General features: G+C 38.5%; 2 protein-coding genes across 3 annotated transcripts; both read right to left on the reverse strand.

Moving 5' to 3' along the window:
- Nucleotides 1–16,619: 16,619 nt before the first annotated feature.
- cimip4 (ciliary microtubule inner protein 4) lies at nt 16,620–18,508 on the reverse strand. The gene is given in 6 exon segments (XM_077213781.1): nt 16,620–16,667; nt 16,669–16,703; nt 17,319–17,438; nt 17,556–17,676; nt 17,766–17,825; nt 18,500–18,508. Coding segments are annotated over 6 exon segments (393 nt in total).
- Nucleotides 18,347–21,756, reverse strand: LOC143721510 (SUMO-conjugating enzyme UBC9-like). Of its 2 annotated transcripts, none has more exons than XM_077211969.1 (7): nt 21,402–21,756; nt 21,091–21,173; nt 20,902–20,985; nt 20,010–20,082; nt 19,665–19,774; nt 18,992–19,071; nt 18,347–18,880 (listed from the first exon to the last, which is right to left on the reverse strand). In XM_077211969.1, exons 2-7 carry the CDS (start codon nt 21,154–21,156, stop codon nt 18,817–18,819), a joined length of 477 nt encoding a protein of 158 aa, XP_077068084.1. In that variant the 5' UTR covers nt 21,157–21,173; nt 21,402–21,756; the 3' UTR covers nt 18,347–18,816. The 2 variants fall into 2 exon arrangements, with proteins under 2 accessions (XP_077068084.1, XP_077068085.1); XM_077211970.1 differs by having other exon boundaries at nt 21,689–21,751.
- Nucleotides 21,757–22,512: the final 756 nt, after the last annotated feature.

Raw genomic sequence — 22,512 nt, forward strand, 5'->3', positions numbered from 1 at the left:
TCTCTATGGGGTTCAGGTCAGGAGAGTTGGCAGGCCAATTGAGCACAGTAATACCATGGTCAGTAAGCCATTTACCAGTGGTTTTGGCACTGTGAGCAGGTGCCAGGTCGTGCTGAAAAATGAAATCTTCATCTCCATAAAGCTTTTCAGCAGATGGAAGCATGAAGTGCTCCAAAATCTCCTGATAGCTAGCTGCATTGACCCTGCCCTTGATAAAACACAGTGGACCAACACCAGCAGCTGACATGGCTCCCCAGACCATCACTGACTGTGGGTACTTGACACTGGACTTCAGGCATTTTGGCATTTCCTTCTCCCCAGTCTTCCTCCAGACTCTGGCACCTTGATTTCCGAATGACATGCAAAATTTGCTTTCATCCGAAAAAAGTACTTTGGACCACTGAGCAACAGTCCAGTGCTGCTTCTCTGTAGCCCAGGTCAGGCGCTTCTGCCGCTGTTTCTGGTTCAAAAGTGTCTTGACCTGGGGAATGCGGCACCTGTAGCCCATTTCCTGCACACGCCTGTGCACGGTGGCTCTGGATGTTTCTACTCCAGACTCAGTCCACTGCTTCCGCAGGTCCCCCAAGGTCTGGAATCGGTCCTTCTCCACAATCTTCCTCAGGGTCCGGTCACCTCTTCTTGTTGTGCAGCATTTTTTGCCACACTTTTTCCTTCCCACAGACTTCCCGCTGAGGTGCCTTGATACAGCACTCTGGGAACAGCCTATTTGTTCAGAAATTTCTTTCTGTGTCTTACCCTCTTGCTTGAGGGTGTCAATGATGGCCTTCTGGACAGCAGTCAGGTCGGCAGTCTTTCTCATGATTGCGGTTTTGAGTAATGAAACAGCCTGGGAGTTTTTAAAAGCCTCAGGTGTTTAGAGTTAATTAGTTGATTCAGATGATTAGGTTAATAGCTCGTTTAGAGACCCTTTTCATGATATGCTAATTTTTTGAGATAGGAATTTTGGGTTTTCATGAGCTGTATGCCAAAATCATCAGTATTAAAACAATAAAAGACCTGAAATATTTCAGTTGGTGTGCAATGAATCTAAAATATATGAAAGTTTAATTTTTATCATTACATTAAGGAAAATAATGAACTTTATCACAATATGCTAATTTTTTGAGAAGGACCTGTATATCTAACACAGATGGATCTCTGCCTGTTGCGATGATATAAAACTCTCCTTATATTAGAGAAACAATTACAGAAGAATAAAATAAAGCATAGGCCTATTACCTTTCGGAGCTTGGAAGGGTTCAGTTTGAGCAGATGTTTTATACCATTATCAGTGTCCTCGTCAGAGCTCATTTCCCAGTACATTCAGCATCTGACTCGTATTCGCCATCTCAAACATATTCTCATCATGGTTTAAACGGATAGTTCAACAATCCAATGTTGTCACATTTACCATTGCTTGGCAAAAGTCTTGCTGTCATTTCAATAAGAATTCATGCAATCGTGAATTGGAGGGCAAAAGATTTCCCTGGCAGACACTAATCGTATTCTAGTTGGTGACTGCATATTTATCTGGAATAGAAGAAATGATTGTGTGATGACATCATAATACACATGAGGTCATTGTTTATATTTTAGCATCATGAAAAAAAGCAGAAATAACAACGATTCTCTAACAGCTCAGCCACACTTACAAGCCCAGAGCTACATGCACAACTTCAGGGTTTGTTTTTGTTGGTATCGTAAGTAGTTAACAGTTTTCACTATGATGATTCAAGTGAGAACGCTATGTTTAAGAAAGTAGGCTACTCAAAACTATGAACAATTGACATTTGATGCTGCATCAGAACAGGAACTCAAAGTGTGAGGTGAGCAAACAAGATGCGTAACACGCTGCTCTGGTAAAGGTCAGTTGTCTCGGTGAAGGGAAGGGGGAGGGATTGACACTCATGCAAAACAAGAAAACAGCCTCGGATTGCAAGACCGCAAGGAGAGGGTGTTTTAGGGGTCTTAAGTAGGTGTTAAGAGTGTATGTGCAAATGTGTGGGTAGAAACTACAACCTACATTCAAAGCACTTTGTAAACTTGACCAGCAATGCCCAAAATAAACCAAATCAATGTTGCGTTTTACAGCTTCTTTCAGCGGAAAAGAGTCAACATATCACCATTAGGAGATTATCCTCCGTGTACCACTTTTTTAACAATTAAGAAAAAAAATACAGTTTATTGTTAGTTTGTGATAACTAAAGCATTAACTAATTTTAAATCTACACAACAAACCATTATCTGAATCAGAGCATATTAGCTTGCACAAAGTGTTTATACAGGTAATGCTAACACAATAATGTTGTTAAATATTACAGCAGCAACAACATGTTTTCCCTTTCTGTTCTGCATTAGCTGTCAAATATTGTTAGCTCTTGAAAAATAACTTTGTCAAATAGTTGTCTTGTTAAGTCACTTTCAAATGAATAAACGCGTCTGGTACATAAATAAATGTTCATGTTTAATGGCATAACAGAATTAAAAAAAGATCAAGAATGAAAATGAAAGGAATATGCCATGTTCAATACAATAGAAAACCACACACTTCGACAGCATCCATATCATCCTGTCCATTACCACAGAAAATTTGTATCTAAATTATGCAACCAAAAAAAATTATGTACAGGAAAGCACAGAATGAAATATGTCTCTTGTAAGTGCATAAGTATTCACTTTTTATTTATTTTATTTTTTTTATTTTTTATTTGTTAACAACTCTCTCACAAACTATTTCCTGAAATCATGACACAACCAAGAGCTTCACTTATGTAACCTGAAATTTCCTGTAAAATAAATAAATAAATACATTAATTAATTAAATTAAATAATATTTTTACATAAATATACTGTGATTTGCTTGTGGAATGTGATAAGATATGTTCAAATGATCAAAAATGAATCTTTTGGCCACAAAATAGTCTGCACAACAAAATGTGACTGAGATTTTTTTTTATGGTTGAGATTAAGATTTTTTGAAAGTTCTGATTATTGTTGCTGATTTAGATATGGCCTATTTAAAGACTTATTATTATTATTAAATATTAAAATGTATTAAATATTAAAACAGCTCAAACTGCTGAAAATGAAAACAGACTTAAATTCATTAAGATTCCCAACAATGGATTGGATTATATACAGTTCTGTTCATAACTTTTGATATTTATTGTGAACTATTGTGAACTTAAGATTCAAAACAGTTTTAGAGAAACCAGGCTGTAAAATAATACAAGAGAATTTTAATAAGAAGTTTATTTAGTAATATGTTTTGGTTAAGAAAAATTTTGATTTAAAAACAACAACACACAACCTCATGATTTAAAAGGCTGAGAAATTTGTTAAATCAACGTGCAACATGTACATCAAGGTGTTCCTTTGCAGGAAGACCATAAATAGAGTGACATATTATGCAATGGAGCACAGATCTTACGTTTATATGTGTACCCACCAAATTTCACTACAATGAATTAAATTCCAGACAAGAATCAGCACAAACAGCCTCATTACAAGGCATTTGTCAGCCTTGTGAAACATTTCAGCAATCACTTGTCATACGTACATTTTTCACCCTAGAATTTGTTCACTTGACATGTGCTGCAAACACGTGAATCAGTTCTGGATTCTGAGTTATACAAACCACAGAAACAGCGGTATAAACAACCTGTGGTTCAACAACTATGAGACAGAAGAAAAAAAAACAGTCTGTGGTGATAGTGAATATTTGTTTTGTCTGAAATCTGATACGAGTTGCGGTGTTTACTGAAAGATATAGATAAAACAGGGAAATATGTGAGCATGTAGAGATTTCACAAACACAAATATAATCTGAATTTATTTTCTTTTAATTTCAAAAGTGAATTTGAATTGAAGTGGGAATTAATTTCCCACTGTGGGAGCCTACTACTACAGTATTTTTTTTGTAATGGAGTGCACTCTACTGTTTTTGTGCTTAGTGGGTGTTTAAAAACCTCTTAAGAAAGTGTTGTTTTAATAATGTGCAATGCCTCTGATTTGACACAGGATTATCAGGAAGCTCTACATGAAAAGAACAAGCCATCACAACCGGAGAGGGGAAAAAACAGGTTTCAGTGGTTTTTAAGATCAAACCAACAAGTGAGACTGTCAGTTTTACGTTACGTTCATACCACATCTTACAGCAAAAAAAAAAGACATCAGTCACTGAAACTTTCCCCACAACACCTCGCCAAATGTCTTTAATGTTGTCTATATCTCCTATACCATCTGTTTTAATACAAAAATGCTTAACCTGCTATTCAATTCATTACAATATGTATATATATATACATTTGGCAGACTCTTTTATCCAAAGTGATGTGCATTGCATTCAAGGCATTCAAGGAATCAAAGGATTAGTTCACCTTAAAATGAAAATTTCCTAATAATTTACTCACCCCAATGCCATCCAAGATATCCATGTCTTTCTTTCCTCAGTTGAAAAGAAATTAAGTATTTTGAGGAAAACATTTCTGGATTTTTCTTCGATTAATGTTTTTTTTTAAAATAACCCATCGTTTCGCGAGATAAGACCCTCCTCCTCAGCTGCAATCGTGCACAGCCGTTTCAAGCACTTCAAAGACCTTTTGAAACTGCATTGATTTGGACTTCAGAACGCTGGTTGTCATTGAAGTCCATTATTCAAAGAAAAATCCAGAAATGTTTTCCTCAAAAAACTTAATTTCTCTTCCACTGAGGAAAGAAAGACATGGATATCTTGGATGGCATTGGGTTGAGTATTAGGAAATTTTCATTTTGAGGTGAACTAATCCTTTAACATTTATTTGACACGTTCAAACCATAGACTGTAAAAAAAGATGGACCTCTTACATTGGCGAGAAGTGAAGCCGCAATTGTCCCGATATAGCGGTGACATCTTGGGACTTGAGTCTGCGCATTTGCGATTTCGGGACCAGACATGCGCAGGAAGTAAAGCCGCGAAATCAACGTCCCGCTCTGGTCCCGCCCTCACTCTCGCTGAATCAATATAAGCACGCGCCTCTGCTGCAGAACAACCCAGTATGTCGGTGTGAAATAATTAATTATGGAAATTTAGTCATTAAATTTAAAGCTCCAATCTCCTCAGCCCTCCAAAGATCCCGAAAAAAAGTCCGTTGTTGCTTCAGTGATTACTTTGCTCAGAGAACCTGTCAATCACAGCTGTCAATCATGTACGCCAAAGCGCCGTTTTTATTGCATCAAATAACTAACGAAAAACAAACTTGTTTTAAAAACAAACACTTGAAATTACATCAGCGTGCGTGATGAAAACTACAGTAAATGACAGAAGCCGTCTTTGGAAAAAAGATATGTGAATTGTAATTTAATTGTTTAGATGGTCTCACGTCCCATTGAATAACATGGGGAGGCGGGGTTTATGAGCCATAGGACCGGTCACCGGGGCGCGATCGAGACGCTTTGGCTTCACTTTTCAGGGCTTGTGCGGCACGCTTGGTTCAAACTAAACACACCACCCTTAAAGGCTAACTAAACACTAAAACAACTTTTTTTAGTTAATAATCTGTAAGCATGGAGCTTCATAAATGCTGTTCATTGATTCGAGTACATTTTTTGACATTTTTGACAAAGTGTTATAATTCTACAATATATCGTGTAAAAACGTCTGAGTGCTGCCCTCTTCAGGTTGAACGGTGGCTACTGAAGTTGAATTTTCCTATTGGAAGTTGTGGTACCCTATAACCACGCCCTTGCCTACAGAGAGATGTGTCTCAGGTGCACGCTCCCCCTCCGCTGGGCTCTGCCCACTTTTCCAGCATTTTTCAAATATTGCCAGTGGGTGGAGTCAGGCTCTGACCAGGGGTTTAGTTACCCTTTAGCAGTGTTGCCAGATGTACGATAATTATCGTATTTGTACGATAATTTTGACTTCTGTACGATCAATAATGATAAAACTCCCATAATGTACGATAATTTCTGAATTTTGTGACACTTCAAATGATGGTCATTTTAATCATAGGGATTCTGTACTCATTGATCTATAAGTGGATCCATCATGATTGTGAGGGTGTGAGAGAGGGAGAGAGTTAGAGACCTTGCGTGTGTGTGCCTCTTGAAGCGCAGAATAATTTACACTAATTCCAAGTTCGCTGTTGAGATTAAAAAAAAGTTTGTAACGTTAGGTGTTGGTCGGATAACGTTAAGTATGAACAAAGTCCTTTAAGGCAAGTCATGACACTCGGCCGCCATCTTGGCAATGCCTCCGGGCAGCTATTTCGGACTAACAAGACTAGGCTCCTATCTAAATGAATGGGCAGAGAGTCAGAACTGCACTTTCACTGGTCACTGGGACTGCATTTATAGAAACAGCAGTAAAATATGATAAAAATCGCTGGAAAAGTTTGATGACTTTGCCCCAAAATAAGGTTTAAAACGCCTTTTTCCCCACAGGTTATAATTTTACTACGCATGCGCAAGGGTTCTCTCCCTCTCTGACGTGCGTGGGCTACACGGTTTGAAACACAGTATGTGCGCGCTCTTGCTCGCTCGCTGTAGATTCCTGACTAATTTGCGGGCATCTGGGAGCCGCTATCAATATAAGGTAGACACTTGGGATGTCTGATATTTACACAACGCACACATACACTGTATATCAAATCTGCTGTCTTTTCAAACAGTAGTGTATTTTCCGATCGCAAACCTCAACTATGCGCATGCGTCAGTGGAACCAGATGATAGGCTTAAATGTTTCCCGGCTTGACTGTTAAAAGCAGACGATTGGCTTTCCAGCGAAGGGGCGGGACATGTGCATACAACCGCCATCTTTGGTGTTACGGGTTTTCCCTCTATATGTATTGAGGATTGAGTAAGTGGCATGTCTCTATATAAATTGTCTCTGGTATGAATGAGCATTTAACAAGCTGGTTTGCAGAGCCAAACAGCGTTGTCATTTGTTTACTTCCTTATTACAATGTACAATTAACAATACGAACTATTACAGGAAAACACATCGACGAAAAATAAATCATACTTACAGGTTGTGGCCCGTAAACAACATGTTTCTGTTCTTAAAGTTGGAACTGCTCCATCTTTCAGGACAAGCCGTTGTGCGAATCCTGCATTGAACTCGCGAAGATTGTGGAAGCTTTCCTCCGTAATATGTGCAGCACAGAGAGCGAGATTTGGGTAAAAATTAACCATTGATCCCTAACTCCCTCTAGGAAGGCTGAACAAAGTGGACCTGCAATCCGGATGAAAATAACAGCGTTGCACGGGGCAACAACATTCATACCACAACAACTCTTCTCCAACGCAATATAAAATGGCCTCGCCCCCCTTATTTACTATTCTCGGAGGAGGGGTTTAATGGGGTTACTGACGTCAGGAACCCTGGAGGAATGTCGTGTAGTCCCTACCGGCCGTTTTCTGTAGTCCTTAGAAATTGATTTCTTTAAAAGCAAATATCTTCCTTTGCTTTGAACTTTGAGCGCTGTAACTTTGCAGATGTTGTTTATGCTCAAACAGCAACATTATACACTAGCTAAAGTTAGAAAAGTGAAATTGTGTTTTACCACCCCTTTAATATGACTGAAAAAAATATCAGTAAAATAATCAAACCCTAATTGTGGTATTTAAGGTCAGACAACTATTATTGTGATTTTATATACAAAATGTAGTTGTCCCACAGTATTGCCGTCATTCCCACCACAACACTGTAGTGTCCCTTTTAAAAAGTTTTTTTGAAAGATTGTTTGGGTAGTTTCTATGGAGATGAACAATGACATCACAGCACATGTCTGACATGGAGGAGATTATTAATTTCTTCACCAACTTGAAGAAGAAATCTCAAGGTAAATATTGCTTGAAATGAATTGTATGTCATTTCCAAACATGGTGTAACATCAATTGAGTTTGTAAATAAATAGATTTTTTAACATAAATAGATGTATTTTGCATGCATGCAATGCTAGCTACCAATTCATAGCTAATCTGTAATACTAGCTTAGATTTTTTTACAAAATACTGCAGGATTGTCATTTCCACCACCGTCATTTCCAACACATTCCTTCTTGGGTGGAAATGACAAAGGCGAGGTGGAAATGACATTTATGCTTACAAGGTGCAATTCATAGATTGTGTGGCTACATATGTATATTTTACTTATTGAAATGTACAATGCTAATGTATTTATTCAAATATATATTTGTTGAAATGCCTTTTCATCTATTTTTAAGATGCCGCGGAAGTCAACTGCAGAAAGATCTCAGTCCTATAGGGACAGACTAAAAGAGGACCCTGTCAAATATGAAAACAATGACGGGTATAATTGGGATCAATAAATTTTATTGGCCACTGAGAGATGATGTCATCTGGTACCAACCCATGGATATAATAGAGAGCCTAAATCCCTCCCCTTCCGGTGGACCGCCATGGGACCTTATTTCGGAAATATATTGTATGGTAGTCAATGGCGAGAGACAACAAATATTTGGATCCCGTTTGAACTGTGCCCTGAATTACACATATGATGTTTGTCAATTTAAAAGACACATTTTAAAGTCAAGAAAATCGCAGTTTGATGTACAACTGTTGAGGTATAAGACTGTGAAAATACGTAATTACAAAGACTACAAACCCAAAAGGCGCGCATGTGACGTCATACCTTTTCTCTCAATGAATGAAGCTAACTTTACTGAAGCTAACGTCTGTCATTTTTTAGTCTAACGTTATAATCGCAACGTTATGCCGTCATGCCTGTGTGCTTTGTACCAGACTGCACACACACGAGCTTGGTGACGTACATAGTGCGAGACGAGAGATGTAGTTCATTGAGCGATTTCCACATAAAACTAAATGTTACTCTTCTGTTTTATGACAAACTGTGACTTTCTTGACTTTCATAATTATCTTTTAAATTGATAAACATCATATGTGTAATTCAGGACACAGTGCAGACGGAATAAAAAGATAAGTTGTCTCTTGGGACTACCATACATATTTTTTCCGAAATAAGGTCCCATAAGCCGGAAGCGGAGTGGAGGGACTTAGGCTCTCTATAGGCCTCATCTCTGAGCCTGAACCAGTGACAAAATGGCACAAGGAGATTAAGATGGAAGTTTGGAAAGAAATCTGCAAGATTTGGCCTTGAATCACATTGCCATCCTCTCTCTCTCTTTCGCTCTCTCTCTCACACACACACACACACACACACACACACACACACACACACACACACACACACACACACACACACACACACACACACACACACACACACACACACTCTCCCTCTCTCATAAACTGTCTCTCTCTCACACACACACTACCTCACTTTCATGCACATTATCTCTCACACACATACCGTCTGGTCACCATAATTGCTCTCTGGACAAACCTCCATGCTTAACCCTCTCTCTCGCTGTCTCTCTCTCTCTCAAGATGCTTTACAGTTCACGTTATGTTTAAGGTGTCTTTTAAATGTTCTCTTCAGAACAGTGTTCATGAGACCGATTAGAATTTTACAATACCAAACTCACTCACACACAGCGTGTGCATGCTTAAGATGCTTTATAGTTCCTGTTAGAATGCATTGACATGACTAAAGTTTAGGTGTTTTTTTTAAGTATTGCAAAATTCAAAACAGTGTTCATCTAACCAATTAGAATGTTACAATGTTTGTGGTTAAAGTTGTTTACAGTAAGACTATAACTGCTCATCTGGTTATGGAACCAAACAGACTAATGGCTAATGAGACTAATGATTTGTTAAATGGAATTGTCTGCTTCAGGTTTCAAATAAATGTCTTCTGTTTTTCTACATGGACGTCCATTCATTGTCATTTCCACAACACCCAGTCATTTCCACCCCCTGATAACTTTTTTTAAAATATTTACAAAATTCGAATCACTCATTAAAAACTTCTGCATAGTTTATGGGATAATGGTCCACTTAATGTAATAACACAAGTAGTTATTTTTCTGAAATGTATCTAACCAATCCAATATTATATTTCATGTTGTGGTGGATGTAAGCTTTTTGTTTGGGCCTCATGAGTCATGACAATTAATTTACTTAATCCTTAATCTATGGTAATTGCAATATAGGTATAAACTGGCAATATGTGTGAAAGTGGTCTTACACTGTTAAGAAATAATGTATATCATAATATTTTTAAATAATAATCAAATATTTACATGTGATGGAAATGACATTTGTTCAGTGCGGATCGGAAAATGTCAAAAAAAACACCAGTTTGTCTTATAATGTTAGTGCGTTCTCTTATGGATCATTAAACTAGACTAGGTATATTTAACTGTTAGACTGTGACAATTTTGATTTGAACACTTTTTTCCCCCTCATGTTCATAAGGCCAAAAGTGCCTGTAGATGAAGAACCACCCATAAATGTTTTGAGAGGCCGGGGAGTTTGCATTTAGCTGGTACTTCACTTAGAATATCTCCCTAAATTATTGGAAATGAACACTTTCCATTTAGTCATATCTGTTTAAAATGTCACTGTCTCCTCTGTTGCTATTGGTTGTCCTGACACAGACTGACGTAATTCTTTAGCAGTATATTTGTATGCATCCACCATACATCCACAATTTTTAATACATTTTTAAAATGCCTGTGTACTTTTATACGTATAAAAGTTTAGGACAAAAGGCAACTTTCTCCATGCAGTTGATTTCTGAAAATGGCTTGGTTTTCATTTGAAATTCAACACCCGAACTTTAACTCTTTAGGCTACTATAAAAGTCCTTAACACCAGGATTTTAACTCTGGCGATTTTTGCTGTGTAGTTTTAAAGTATTTCGCTCATTCCTATTATTGGAAAGCAACTTATTTTTTCTATTCGCTGACCTGCTGCAAAGCAGACCTGCCAACCTGTACGCATTTTGCGTAGCGGGTACGCATTTTGACCAAGCGGCAACCTCCCCGTCTCTCTCTTGAAACCAACACGGAAGTGAATTAAACTGCAATTCATCGACTGACCGCTTGAGGCAGGCTGCAAAAGTGAGTCAAATCTGTATCTCCCCCATGTTAAAATCCCCAACTTTACAGCAGAAAAAAATATGTTTACAGCCTGGAGCAAAAAGTGGTTTTGGTCTATATAGCTAATTTTGCCCTTCATGACAACTGTGAGGGGGGTGAATTTTTTTACACCTCATCCGTTTAAATTATATTAAGCCTTAAAGTTCTGCATAATTAAGGGCGTGGCCACTTGCGTGACTGGTGGATTGAGGCTGCTATAACTGCTAGCCGACGTTTGTCTCTGTTAACGTCACCCTCAGCTGCTGTACTTGCCATCTCTGCAGTGTTTGTGCTTTTTTCGGGATTATTTCATACAATTTAATACACGCATTATACCTTTGCCCACGCCGTTAGATTCCGTCGGTGTCGAGTATGGAGAGAACAACCAGCGTTGTATTTCCAGTTGTTTTCCTCGCATGCACTAATGGATGTCTGACAATTTCGTTGCTTTTTGGAGTATACTGTACAGGCTACACTCGTTATGCGGTACCGTTGCTCTCAAAATAAGGAATAAGGACTGTGAAAAGATGGACTAATGAAGCAGAACAGAATCTACAGGCCTGCTTTGATTGCACTGATTGGACTGTTTTTGAAGCTGCTACCAATGATCTGGATGAGCTCACAGATACTGTAACATCATATATAAGTTTCTGTGAGGATACATGCATTCCTACAAGGACATTCTTATCATTCACTAATGATAAACCATGGTTTACTGGGAAACTCAAACACCTTAGTCATGCCAAAGAGGATGCTTACAGAAGTGGGGATAAAATCTTGTATAACCAGGCCAGAAACAGATTGACAAAGGAGATCAGAGTTGCTAAAAGGAACTACTCTGATAAACTGAAAAACCAGTTTTCATCCAACGACCCATCATCAGTCTGGAATGGCCTGAGGAACATTACCAACTACAAGTCACCATCCCCTCGATCTGTGGACAATCAACACCTGGCTGACGATTTAAATTCATTTTACTGCCGGTTTGAAAAGCCCTCATTCACACCACACACCCGGTCTGATCTGCACTTCACACATTCAGCATCACCTCCTGTTCTCCAATTATCACTCCCCCCTCCTGCCATCCAACCTGACCTTAAGGTCTGTGTGGAGGACGTGAGCCGAGTCTTCAAAAAACAGAAGACTAGGAAAGCCTCAGGCCCAGACGGCATCTCATCTGCTTGTTTAAAAGCCTGCGCTGACCAACTGGCCCCGGTCTTCACGCAGATCTTCAACAGATCATTGGAGCAGTGTGAAGTTCCCTGCTGCTTCAAACGCTCCACTATCATTCCTGTCCCCAAAAAACCCAAAATCACTGGACTTAATGACTACAGACCTGTCGCTCTCACGTCTGTGGTCATGAAGTCGTTTGAAAGACTGGTGCTGGCCCACCTGAAGGACATCACTGGACCCCTGCTGGATCCCTTTCAGTTTGCTTACAGAGCAAACAGGTCTGTGGATGATGCAGTCAACATGGGACTGCATTATATCCTGCAACATCTCGACAGACCAGGGACTTATGCAAGGATCCTCTTTGTGGACTTCAGTTCGGCCTTCAATACCATCATGCCTGGTCTTCTCACAGCCAAACTGACCCAGCTCTCCATACCATCCTCGATCTGTCAGTGGATCACCAGCTTCCTGACGGACTGGCAGCAGCGAGTGAGACTGGGGAAACACACATCCAAGACACTCACAATCAGCACTGGTGCTCCCCAAGGGTGCGTTCTCTCCCCACTGCTCTTCTCCCTGTACACTAATGACTGCACTTCTAAAGACCCCACTGTCAAGCTCCTGAAATTTGCAGACGACACCACTGTCATCGGTCTCATCCGAAACGGTGACGAGTCTGCTTACAGACTGGAGGTTGAACAGCTGGCTGCCTGGTGCAGTTATAACAACCTTGAGCTGAACACGCTCAAAACAGTGGAGATGATCGTGGACTTCAGGAGGAACAGCTCAGCACTCCTCCCACTCACCATCATGAACAGCACTGTGGAAGCAGTGGAGTCATTCAGGTTCCTGGGCACTATCATCTCTCAGGACCTGAAGTGGGACAATCACATTGACTCCACTGTGAAAAAGGCCCAGCAGAGACTGTACTTCCTTCGCCAGCTGAGGAAGTTCAACCTGCCACAGGATCTGCTGATTCAGTTCTACTCAGCCGTCATTGAGTCTGTCTTGTGCGCTTCCATCACTGTCTGGTTTGGTTCAGCTACCAAATCAGACATCAGGAGACTACAACGGACAGTCCGGACTGCGGAGAGGATTATTGGTGCCCCCCTGCCAAACCTCCAGGACCTGTACTCTTCCAGAGTGAGGAAGAGAGCAGGTAAAATCATCACAGACTCCACTCACCCTGGACACCACCTGTTTGAACTGTTAGCTTCAAGACGGAGACTCAGATCACTGGCCACAAGAACATCTCGGCACAGGAACAGTTTCTTCCCACAGGCCATTTCCCTCCTGAACAGTTAACACTCCTCCCAAGGCATATGCCTGTAAGTGCAATACTCCCACTGTTTAGTGCAATATCCCACAAGGTGATACTTATATGTAGATTTATTTATTTATAATATTCAAAACACTGTAAATAGGTTCATAATCTGTAAATCTGAAAATGTCTATTCTGACTAAACCCAACTGTGATAATTTGTAGTATTATGTTTCATGTTGTATTTGTATATGTCCACTGGAAGCCTCAGTACCAAAACAAATTCCTTGTGTGTGCAAGCACACTTGGCAATAAAGCTCTTTCTGATTCTGATTCTGATTCTGAAACTTTTAAGTGTTAAATAAAAAGTACCGTGAGAAAATCCTGCAGGTGTCAGTGCTTTCTCTCCGTCCATGCAATAGATACACACCCTTGAATGAGCGCGGATTTCTAGTGCATTTACTTGAACTTCTGAGGTAATATTTTTGGTTTAACCCATTTGAGAAATTGAGAAGCGGCCAAAATTAGATTTTAAAATCAACTGAACTGAATAAAGCTCTTGATGAACTTGACGTGCGATGCCGCACTGACTGACATGCGCATGAATCACTGTCACACGCACAAGCTCAGAGCAATATTGTAAGTTACTGCATGATAATACATTTTTAACTAGCAGAATAATAATGCATCCCGATACACATAGTCTCACTTTTAGTTAAGTCTTTTAATTATTATAGTATTTTGAAGGGCAAAAACATGAACTTTAACTATTGGCTTTACTTCTACATTCAGCTGTCACTTTAGCACGAGGCAGTAGCATAGCATTAGTACCTCAGCTCCACCCACGCTCCGCCTCTTTGCCCATTTTCTTTTATCCGGGAGTGACGAGAGCTGACGCGATGCCAAGATGGCGACGGTTGGCCCCGCCTACTTTAGGCTTCAAAAGCACTCTTCAGAAACCTACGGGTGACGTCACGGACACTACGTCCATATTTTTTTACAGTCTATGATTTTGACCTCAAAGTACTGTTGTACGATTTGTCACTCTAAACTACGCAAAAACCTCTTGACGCTTTCTGTGCACGCGCAGTCCTCAAATCAAGCAACAGCAAGCGGAGTTCGACCAATCATAGCGCTGGGTTCATTCCCCAAATAGAGGGAATGCATTAACGTCACTTTCCCGCCGGAACACGCCCCCTCAGCCGGACTGAGTTGCAGAAAAGCAGCTGCGTGACTGGATTTAATAGGGGAAACTGCGAAAACGCAAGTAAAACAAACGAGTTTAAACTAAAGATTGGACTCAATATAGTGTTCCTTACTACTTACTAAACATCCAGTGATCCATGGATATTAACATGCAGCCAGGAATCGTGTTTCCTTACAATTCTATGTGCCTGATTTTGAAACCGGGGAAATACATACAGCAAATTTGCCTGTGAACGCTTTATATAAATACAATATAGGCAGGTCTAAATCCAGGTGATCACTTATATCAATGTTATATATATCATCATATCGTCTAGACTTAAAACTTGTATAGTTTTTTGTCAGTGTTTATTTAAAAATGTCAAATTCAGAATATACAGTGGTAAATATTTGATTGATGAGTTGACACTGCAATATATAACAATACAATATATAGAGAATGATTTTACCACTAAATTCAGCATATTGACACAAAAATGATAACTGCAAATCCACCTTTCGCTGCCTGGAGTCCAGTTGTTTCTATGAATTGCAGCGATCTATTTGCTTGTCTGTTCTGTAGCTTTAGGTAGTCTGTAAAAATATTCCTCATATTTCTTGTCAAATCTAGTTGTACAGTCAGTCTCAAAGCTCTTTCCCGTTTTAGACGCGTATTGTGTGTTTTTCCGCAGCATTCACGCTGAAAACCAATGCTGCCGCTCAGTCTTTTTGCCACTTGTGGGCGTAACTGCAGTCACTCCGGCCAACGGTGACGTCACGTGCATTCCCTCTATATATAGCAAGCTGGGATGATTGACAGATGCGTAAGGCCTATCATTAAAAAGAGACTGAAAATCGGCAGCAATAAAGAATCCCGTTCGATCCTCTTCCACTCCCGCGGCCCACCGTCTGACTGAGTTCATAAGCGAGGACAATAGTAGTCACTAGTACTTCTGACTCCTGAAGGTAAACGGGCTGGGGTGGATGTGTAAAGTTGAAATATTGTTTTTAGTTAACTTAATCTGGATTCGATGATCATACGGGAGTGATCGGATTCATGGATCATCGTCATTCATGGTCACTCAGATAAGAGCAAAACATTCAGCCATGCAAATTATAAAATGCTTAAGTATTGATGAAGAATAAATCTAAATAAAATTAAAATCGCATAATCTTAGTGATTATGAAAGTTCTGTGATTTGTGGATTAGATAGCACGAGTCTGGAGAAACAGGCGTTTATTTATTCATTCTCAATGTTGAGAAACGTAGTCTGCATGTGTTACGTTATTGAGTTAATAATAACTAAAGTAGCCTAAGTATGTTACATAATTATTTTGTATGAAAAGTAGGGCATTAGTTACTTATGGATTAAAAAGTAACTTACCGTTGTATCAGTGCTGCGCGAGCTCTCTCACAAACACACACCGCGCGCGCACAGAGAGAGAAGATAATTGTAAATTGACGGGCTAAGTTTCAATTTTGTTTTTGATTGTTTTTTTCTCTCAAAATGTCAGAACATTTTGTATTATCCATCCGTGTTTTTAAAATTTGTTAAAAGACAGACGTTTTACTATTAACACAGCCCCATATTTCGGATTCATCTAAACTTAGGCTATACTTGATATTCTTTTTAGAATAAGTGGTTCGGTTTGCTATTATCGGACTCCTGTCTATTCATTGTCAACTATTTTCTATATGTTTGCATTGGCTAACGTTTATTCAGCTAATGTGTGAACGCCCCCCCCCCCCCCCCCCCCCCTTAGACTCTGTCACTGCATTTGACTCGTGTTATACACATGTCACAGAAAGTGCAACAAGCAGCTCAAGTGTGAGTAGGAGGGTCCACTCGTGAATATTTAGGCTCCAATGTGGTTGTATATGTATGTGTATGTTTGTGTATGTATGAGAATATCTAAAAGTGTGTGGGTGCTGTGATAACACTTCTCTGAAGGTGCGATTCGTTAATTTGGTGCGGTTTTCGAAAGTGTCAAGCTCATTTGGACACACCCTTGACCTCCATTTCTTTCAGCAGCTTATGCAAGTTGCTTGTCGAGAAAGTTCTGCTCTGTCCACTTCACTGCAGGGGGAAAGAAGAAGAACAAGACAAATGTGGCTTAGAGGAGGCATTTGTGATACTTCCTTTGTAACTATTTATATTTACTTAATTTTAAGACTTGCTAAAGACAAGATGATTAAATATAGATTTTTCAATACATATTGATACAATATACAGGATACACAATATCAGCTGCGTGTTCTTGCTCTCTAATCTCTCCAACAGTGAGTTGACACATAAATCATTTAATTTGCTCTGGATAAATATTGTTGGTGTTATAGGATTGAATTGCAGTGTAAGATGGCACATATTGCGCATAATTTTACTATTTCCAATTCACACCCAAAGTGCACTAACACAAAGAGCAAGTATATTGGCTATATAAAACAGTATAATGGGCCCGTGCGTCAGGTCTTTAAAGTGACAGCAGCCTAATATACCGGCTGCCAAATTAGGAGGTAATATTAAAAATGTCTGTATGGCAGTTTTTCCCCATGGTATCGATGTCAAAATTGTGGCCAGTGAAAATGCTGAGTGGCTAGTAACTTTGGAAAACCACTAGCCACAGTGGCTGGTGAGCAAAAAAGTTAATGTCAAGCCCTGTATATATACACTGTATATCTATATTAATATTACTAGTATTTTATTATAGATCTGTTTTGTGGCTGTGCCAGTGCTCTGCATCTTGGATAAATGCCGGTAGATGATGACGAGTAAATGAGTCCTTTACCAAAGATGGCCACACAACCGAGGGCCCTGTGAAAAACAACACATACATGATTTCTAATGGCAGATATGGGATCTGGTGATTGGTGTGTTTATGATGTAATAGACCAAAAGTATGTAATTTGTGAAATTGTGTTCAAGGCACACCGGGGAAGACGTTTGCACGCAGATAGTGGCCCATCATGATAGGATGTGTGCTATCTGAACCTGTATCAGCGTAATGAGGAGCGCAAAGAGGAGGAGCCTGCGGGCAGTGCACTCTGCACACCTGAATATATGCACATAAATACACATATGCATGATGATATGAGCAATTTCAGTGTCATAAAATGGTCAGTGTTGTGGTGCAGAATCGACCTGATTGCAGCCATTTGTCCTCTTCTCTGATTGGCTGACGGTGTTTATCCTTAAATTGTCCTATCAATAAATATAAGTTATCCGCATAATAACCAAAATTACTACTACTGTCCTGATATTTGCATCTTTAACCTGACAAACACGCTTGGAAATAGACAAATGATCAAGATTAAAAACTGTGAGAATACATGCAGGGTACTTTAGTAATATGATGAATAATAAACTGTCGATGCAACATAAAAAATATGCCAGGTTCACTTTGCCATCACAAGGTTGCTTAGCCTAGCCTTCATACAATGAAATATCCATTATAACGATTAGGTTGACTGGACTGGACAAATGTCCTGAAACCAAAGTGAACAAAAAAATTTAATAAAAAAAAAAAAGAATCAAGCTTTTGGAAAGTAAGAGGAGGTATATATCATTGACTTCTACACAGTGTCAATGGTTAGTGTCATCATAAGTCACACAAACATGCCAAAGCACCATAAGGACAGTTTGTTTAGATATTTAAAGTTACCTTAAAAATAAAACTATCAATTGTTTGTTACAATTAATAGAAATTACATAAACAACAATGCTTGTAGCAACCACTTCTTTTTATTTCAAATAATACATACTCAGACATATATTATGGCCACACATATTTTAATTAATGAAACGATAAAAAAGTAAATAAAAGTCAGGTAAATAATTTTCAATATTTATACTATATATATACAGAAACCCTCCACCTTTACCATCTCTGCTCGGTGTAAAAGTTGATTTTGACCAACTGTTCTGCAAACAGTTTCCTCACCAAAACTTTTTTTTTTTTTTACCATCACTTTGTAAAACACTGGTCACATATCAGCAGCCAACTTTAATTTCTATCTTGGTTGCTTTCATCTTAAAGAGTTGTTTTACACCTATCCTCATTCGGTTCTGAAGCCAACTTGAACAAATCTCTGGCATTTTCATTGAGTGGTGAAGGATTCTGGAGCATCAGAATGGCAGCTATGTGGGAACTGGATCTGTTCGGCACATGCTTTCAGATTGTGCACTTGTTGCTCTATGTGGGAGCGAATCTCTTAGCTTGTGCCCTCACACGCTTTTCGTAGTCCATCCTGTTTTGACTGCAGGAGAATGAGAGAGAGATAAGATCAATGATGTGGGCTTGGCATCGGTTGAAAGTAAACAGTACAATCTATATTAAAAGGTGCACGTGATGTTTGGCTGAACTTTACCAGTATGTCGTATATGCCTCTGCCTGTGCTGGGTCCTGAATGTTGGGCTCATTAAGAAGTTCCTGGATGCCCAACAAAATCTACACAGCCACAACAACACAATGACATACAAAAGCTCACTGCTTATTGGCCCAGAAGGTTTGTTCAAATGATTTATGACCTTATGAGCAACAATGATCTCAAAGTATTTTAATCACGGTTAGGTGTACACGACCATTCAAAAAGTTTGGGGTCTGCAAGTAAAAAAAAAAAAAAAAAAAAGATAATACTTTAATTCACCAATAACTTATTAAATTGATCAAAAGGGACAGTAAAGACATTTATAATGTTACAAAAGATTTCTATTTATTTTGAACTTTCTATTCATCAAAGAATCCTGAAAAAATCACGGTTTCCACAAAAATATTAAGCCGCACAACTGTTTTCAACATTGATAATAATAATAAATATTTCTTGAGCAGCAAATCATCATATTATAATGATTTCTGAAGGATCATGTGACACTGAAGACAGGAGTAATGAAGCTGGAAATTCGGATTTGCTATCACAGGAATAAATTACAATTTAAAATAAATTAACAGAAAAAACAATGCCTTTAATTTTTAACAGAGCCCACCTTTGAACGGTAGTGTATAACTGCACAAATTGTGTTTGTGTGTGTGTTTTTGCATACTTGTTTGATGGTGATGGCTGGTCTCCAATCCTTCTCTTCCTCCAGTATGGACAGACACACTGTACCTGAAGGATAGACGTTTGGGTGGAAGATCGGAGGTTCAAACTTGCCTGAGAACAAAATGAACACATCAGGGTTTGTTTCCACAATACATATTGTAGTAAAGCAGCTTTACAACAGTCTTTAGGTGCTAACGAACAGCTTTACAAAAAATATGCAAGGGGTATAATCAGGGTTCAACAAATAAAACACCTGTAAAAGGTGTGGTGACTGACAATGACAATAATAAGCAATATAAAAACAAACGTTTAGAGTATAACATCTCTTATTGAGGAGAAAACTCACATTTTGGTGGTGAAGATGGATAGTCATCCTTAAACAACATTCTCAGTTTGTACAAACCTCCCTCCCAAAGAGTCTACAGGACACAGATCAACAGATTTTAAAACTCCAGTAAATTAACACTATGACTGGTTCACAGTTCAAACATGATATTTGACATGAGTCTCTGAATTAATCCAAGACACCATAGATTTCCATTTGTATGTAGGCATGTCATATAGGCTAGGTGATAAGCATAATTGCTTAATTCAAGCAAAAGAGAAAGATAATAAAAAATAAAATAAGGTAATAATAGCCTACTACAAAAACACTCAAACATATTTTTAAATGAATATTTACTTATTATCATTATTATTATACACACAACCTAGACAAATTATGTATGTATGTACAAAAAAGACGAGACCGATCTGCATGTATACCATCTATATCTAATATAGATACAATTATGCAGGGGAATGTAAATAATAAATGTAGTAGGATATGTTAAACATATGTACACGTTTACAAACGCTAAATTAAAGTATAAAAATTACCATTGACAATTATTCCGATTTAGGCTTAATCTAGAACTCTATGGTCCGGTTTCGCATACAGGGCTTAGATTAAGCCAGGATTAGGCTTTAGTTCAATTAGGGCATTTAAGTAACTTTAATAAACGTGCCTTGGGAAAACAAAACATTACTGGTGTGAATCTTGAGACAAAACAATGTCACTGACATATTTTAAGATATGTCGGTTCAAGTTACTTTCATTTAAAACAGCTCAAACATGCATTTTAGTCTGGGATTCGACTTAAGCCTTGTCTGTGAAACCGGAGGTTAGTAACTTGATCTTAAACTTAATTTAGATGGGGATTTGTTTGAGAAGAATGGTGGTCGATTTGGAAACTAACCCCCTTTTTTCCTGGTATCGCACACTCCCAATTCATGAGATTCATGGTGCCATCTGGGTTCTTGGTTGGTACAGCCACAAAACCCTACAGAGAAACAATAAAAGATACCACAGCTCCAATTATAGTTATGAATTAGATATATTTGTCAAGTTCTGCACATTTGATCTCGTGTATTTGAGAGTCCCTTACAAACGGATGATCTTTCCTCCAGGCTTTGCGCTCCTGTGACAGTCTACTCAAAGCAATTCCAGACATGACTCAACAACGCCACCCTGCGGGCAGAAAAAACACCATCAAACGTGTCGTCGGTGCATCCGTCAAGACAGAAATGCACATTATAGATGAGCTTATATGAATATAATGTCTAAAGATACATCACATGAAGTTTTAAGTTGAACCACTTTAAATGTTGTGAGCGCTACTACTTTGCAACACTCATATCAGCATTACCATCATACACCACTAGCTGTCAACAATTACAGTCGCTGGCTTAACGTTACCTTAAACAAATGTTTTAAAATGCCTTTCCACCCAATACCAAACGGTTTTAGACAATGGTTTAGCGAACTTCAAAACACAATCTCGAAATGTTAAAACGATCCAAAGGTGTAGGGAAGATAACTCGCGAACACTCAACGTTAGTGCTCACGACTCGACCTAGCGTTTGATCATCAACTGTTTGATTTTGAACTTTACAAATCCACATGAATTTGCCAAACTAATCGTATAATAGACTTAAAATTACATCTAGCTTTTGTCTAAAATGTCTGGAAAATAGACAAACTACGTTAAGTCATGAAGACAGTGGAATGGAGAGCAGCGTGTTTGTTTTTATTCGCAGGACCATCAGGCAGTAATAGAGGCTACTATGGATGCGTCCATTAAAACTGTGATACGAGGGGTAGACATAATTCGCTCTATTGGCCGCTGGATCGTACGTCAACGGCGCCGCCATATTGCGGAGGGCAACTTTCCCATAACTCTCATAACGGGAATTGAGCAAAATGCTTGCTTCGTGTGCTGCTTGCGGCTATACAAATCGCCGCACAATTGAAAACAGGTTTCGGGGAATTATCTTTCACAAGCAAGACTGAACATTTGTTTCTGGTTGTATTTGGTCATTATATAATTAGTAATAGTAACGTTATTTGGCCACCGGAGTCAGTCAGACTAAAATAACTAGCGATAAATAAATGATTGTGTGACAGGTGACAGTTTTTAACAAATAATGCATTATAACGTAGGACAATAGTATTTAATAGTGCATTGAATGTTGCCACAGGCTTGTATACAATTATACAGTGATCCAGTGGTAAAATTAAACCATTCGTTTTTACATCTTATGTTTCAATACATTTTTAGTTAAAGTTTTATGATTTTTTGTCATTTTAATTATTTTTGTCTATATTTTTGTTTTATATATATATATATATATATATACATTAGTGCTGTCAAATCGATTAATGGCAAATTATCAATCTATTATAGTTATGCTGTTAAATTATTGTATTATTCACTGGTCACTATTTAACTTATTATTTTGTATTGTCTATATTCTGTAATTGTTTTTAATATTGTATTGCTATTATTATAGTATTATACATAAACTAT

This window comes from Siphateles boraxobius, unplaced genomic scaffold, assembly GCF_051911475.1.
Source record: "Siphateles boraxobius isolate OS27281-9 unplaced genomic scaffold, OSU_SipBor_1 66, whole genome shotgun sequence".
In the NCBI taxonomy this organism is placed as follows: domain Eukaryota; kingdom Metazoa; phylum Chordata; class Actinopteri; order Cypriniformes; family Leuciscidae; genus Siphateles; species Siphateles boraxobius.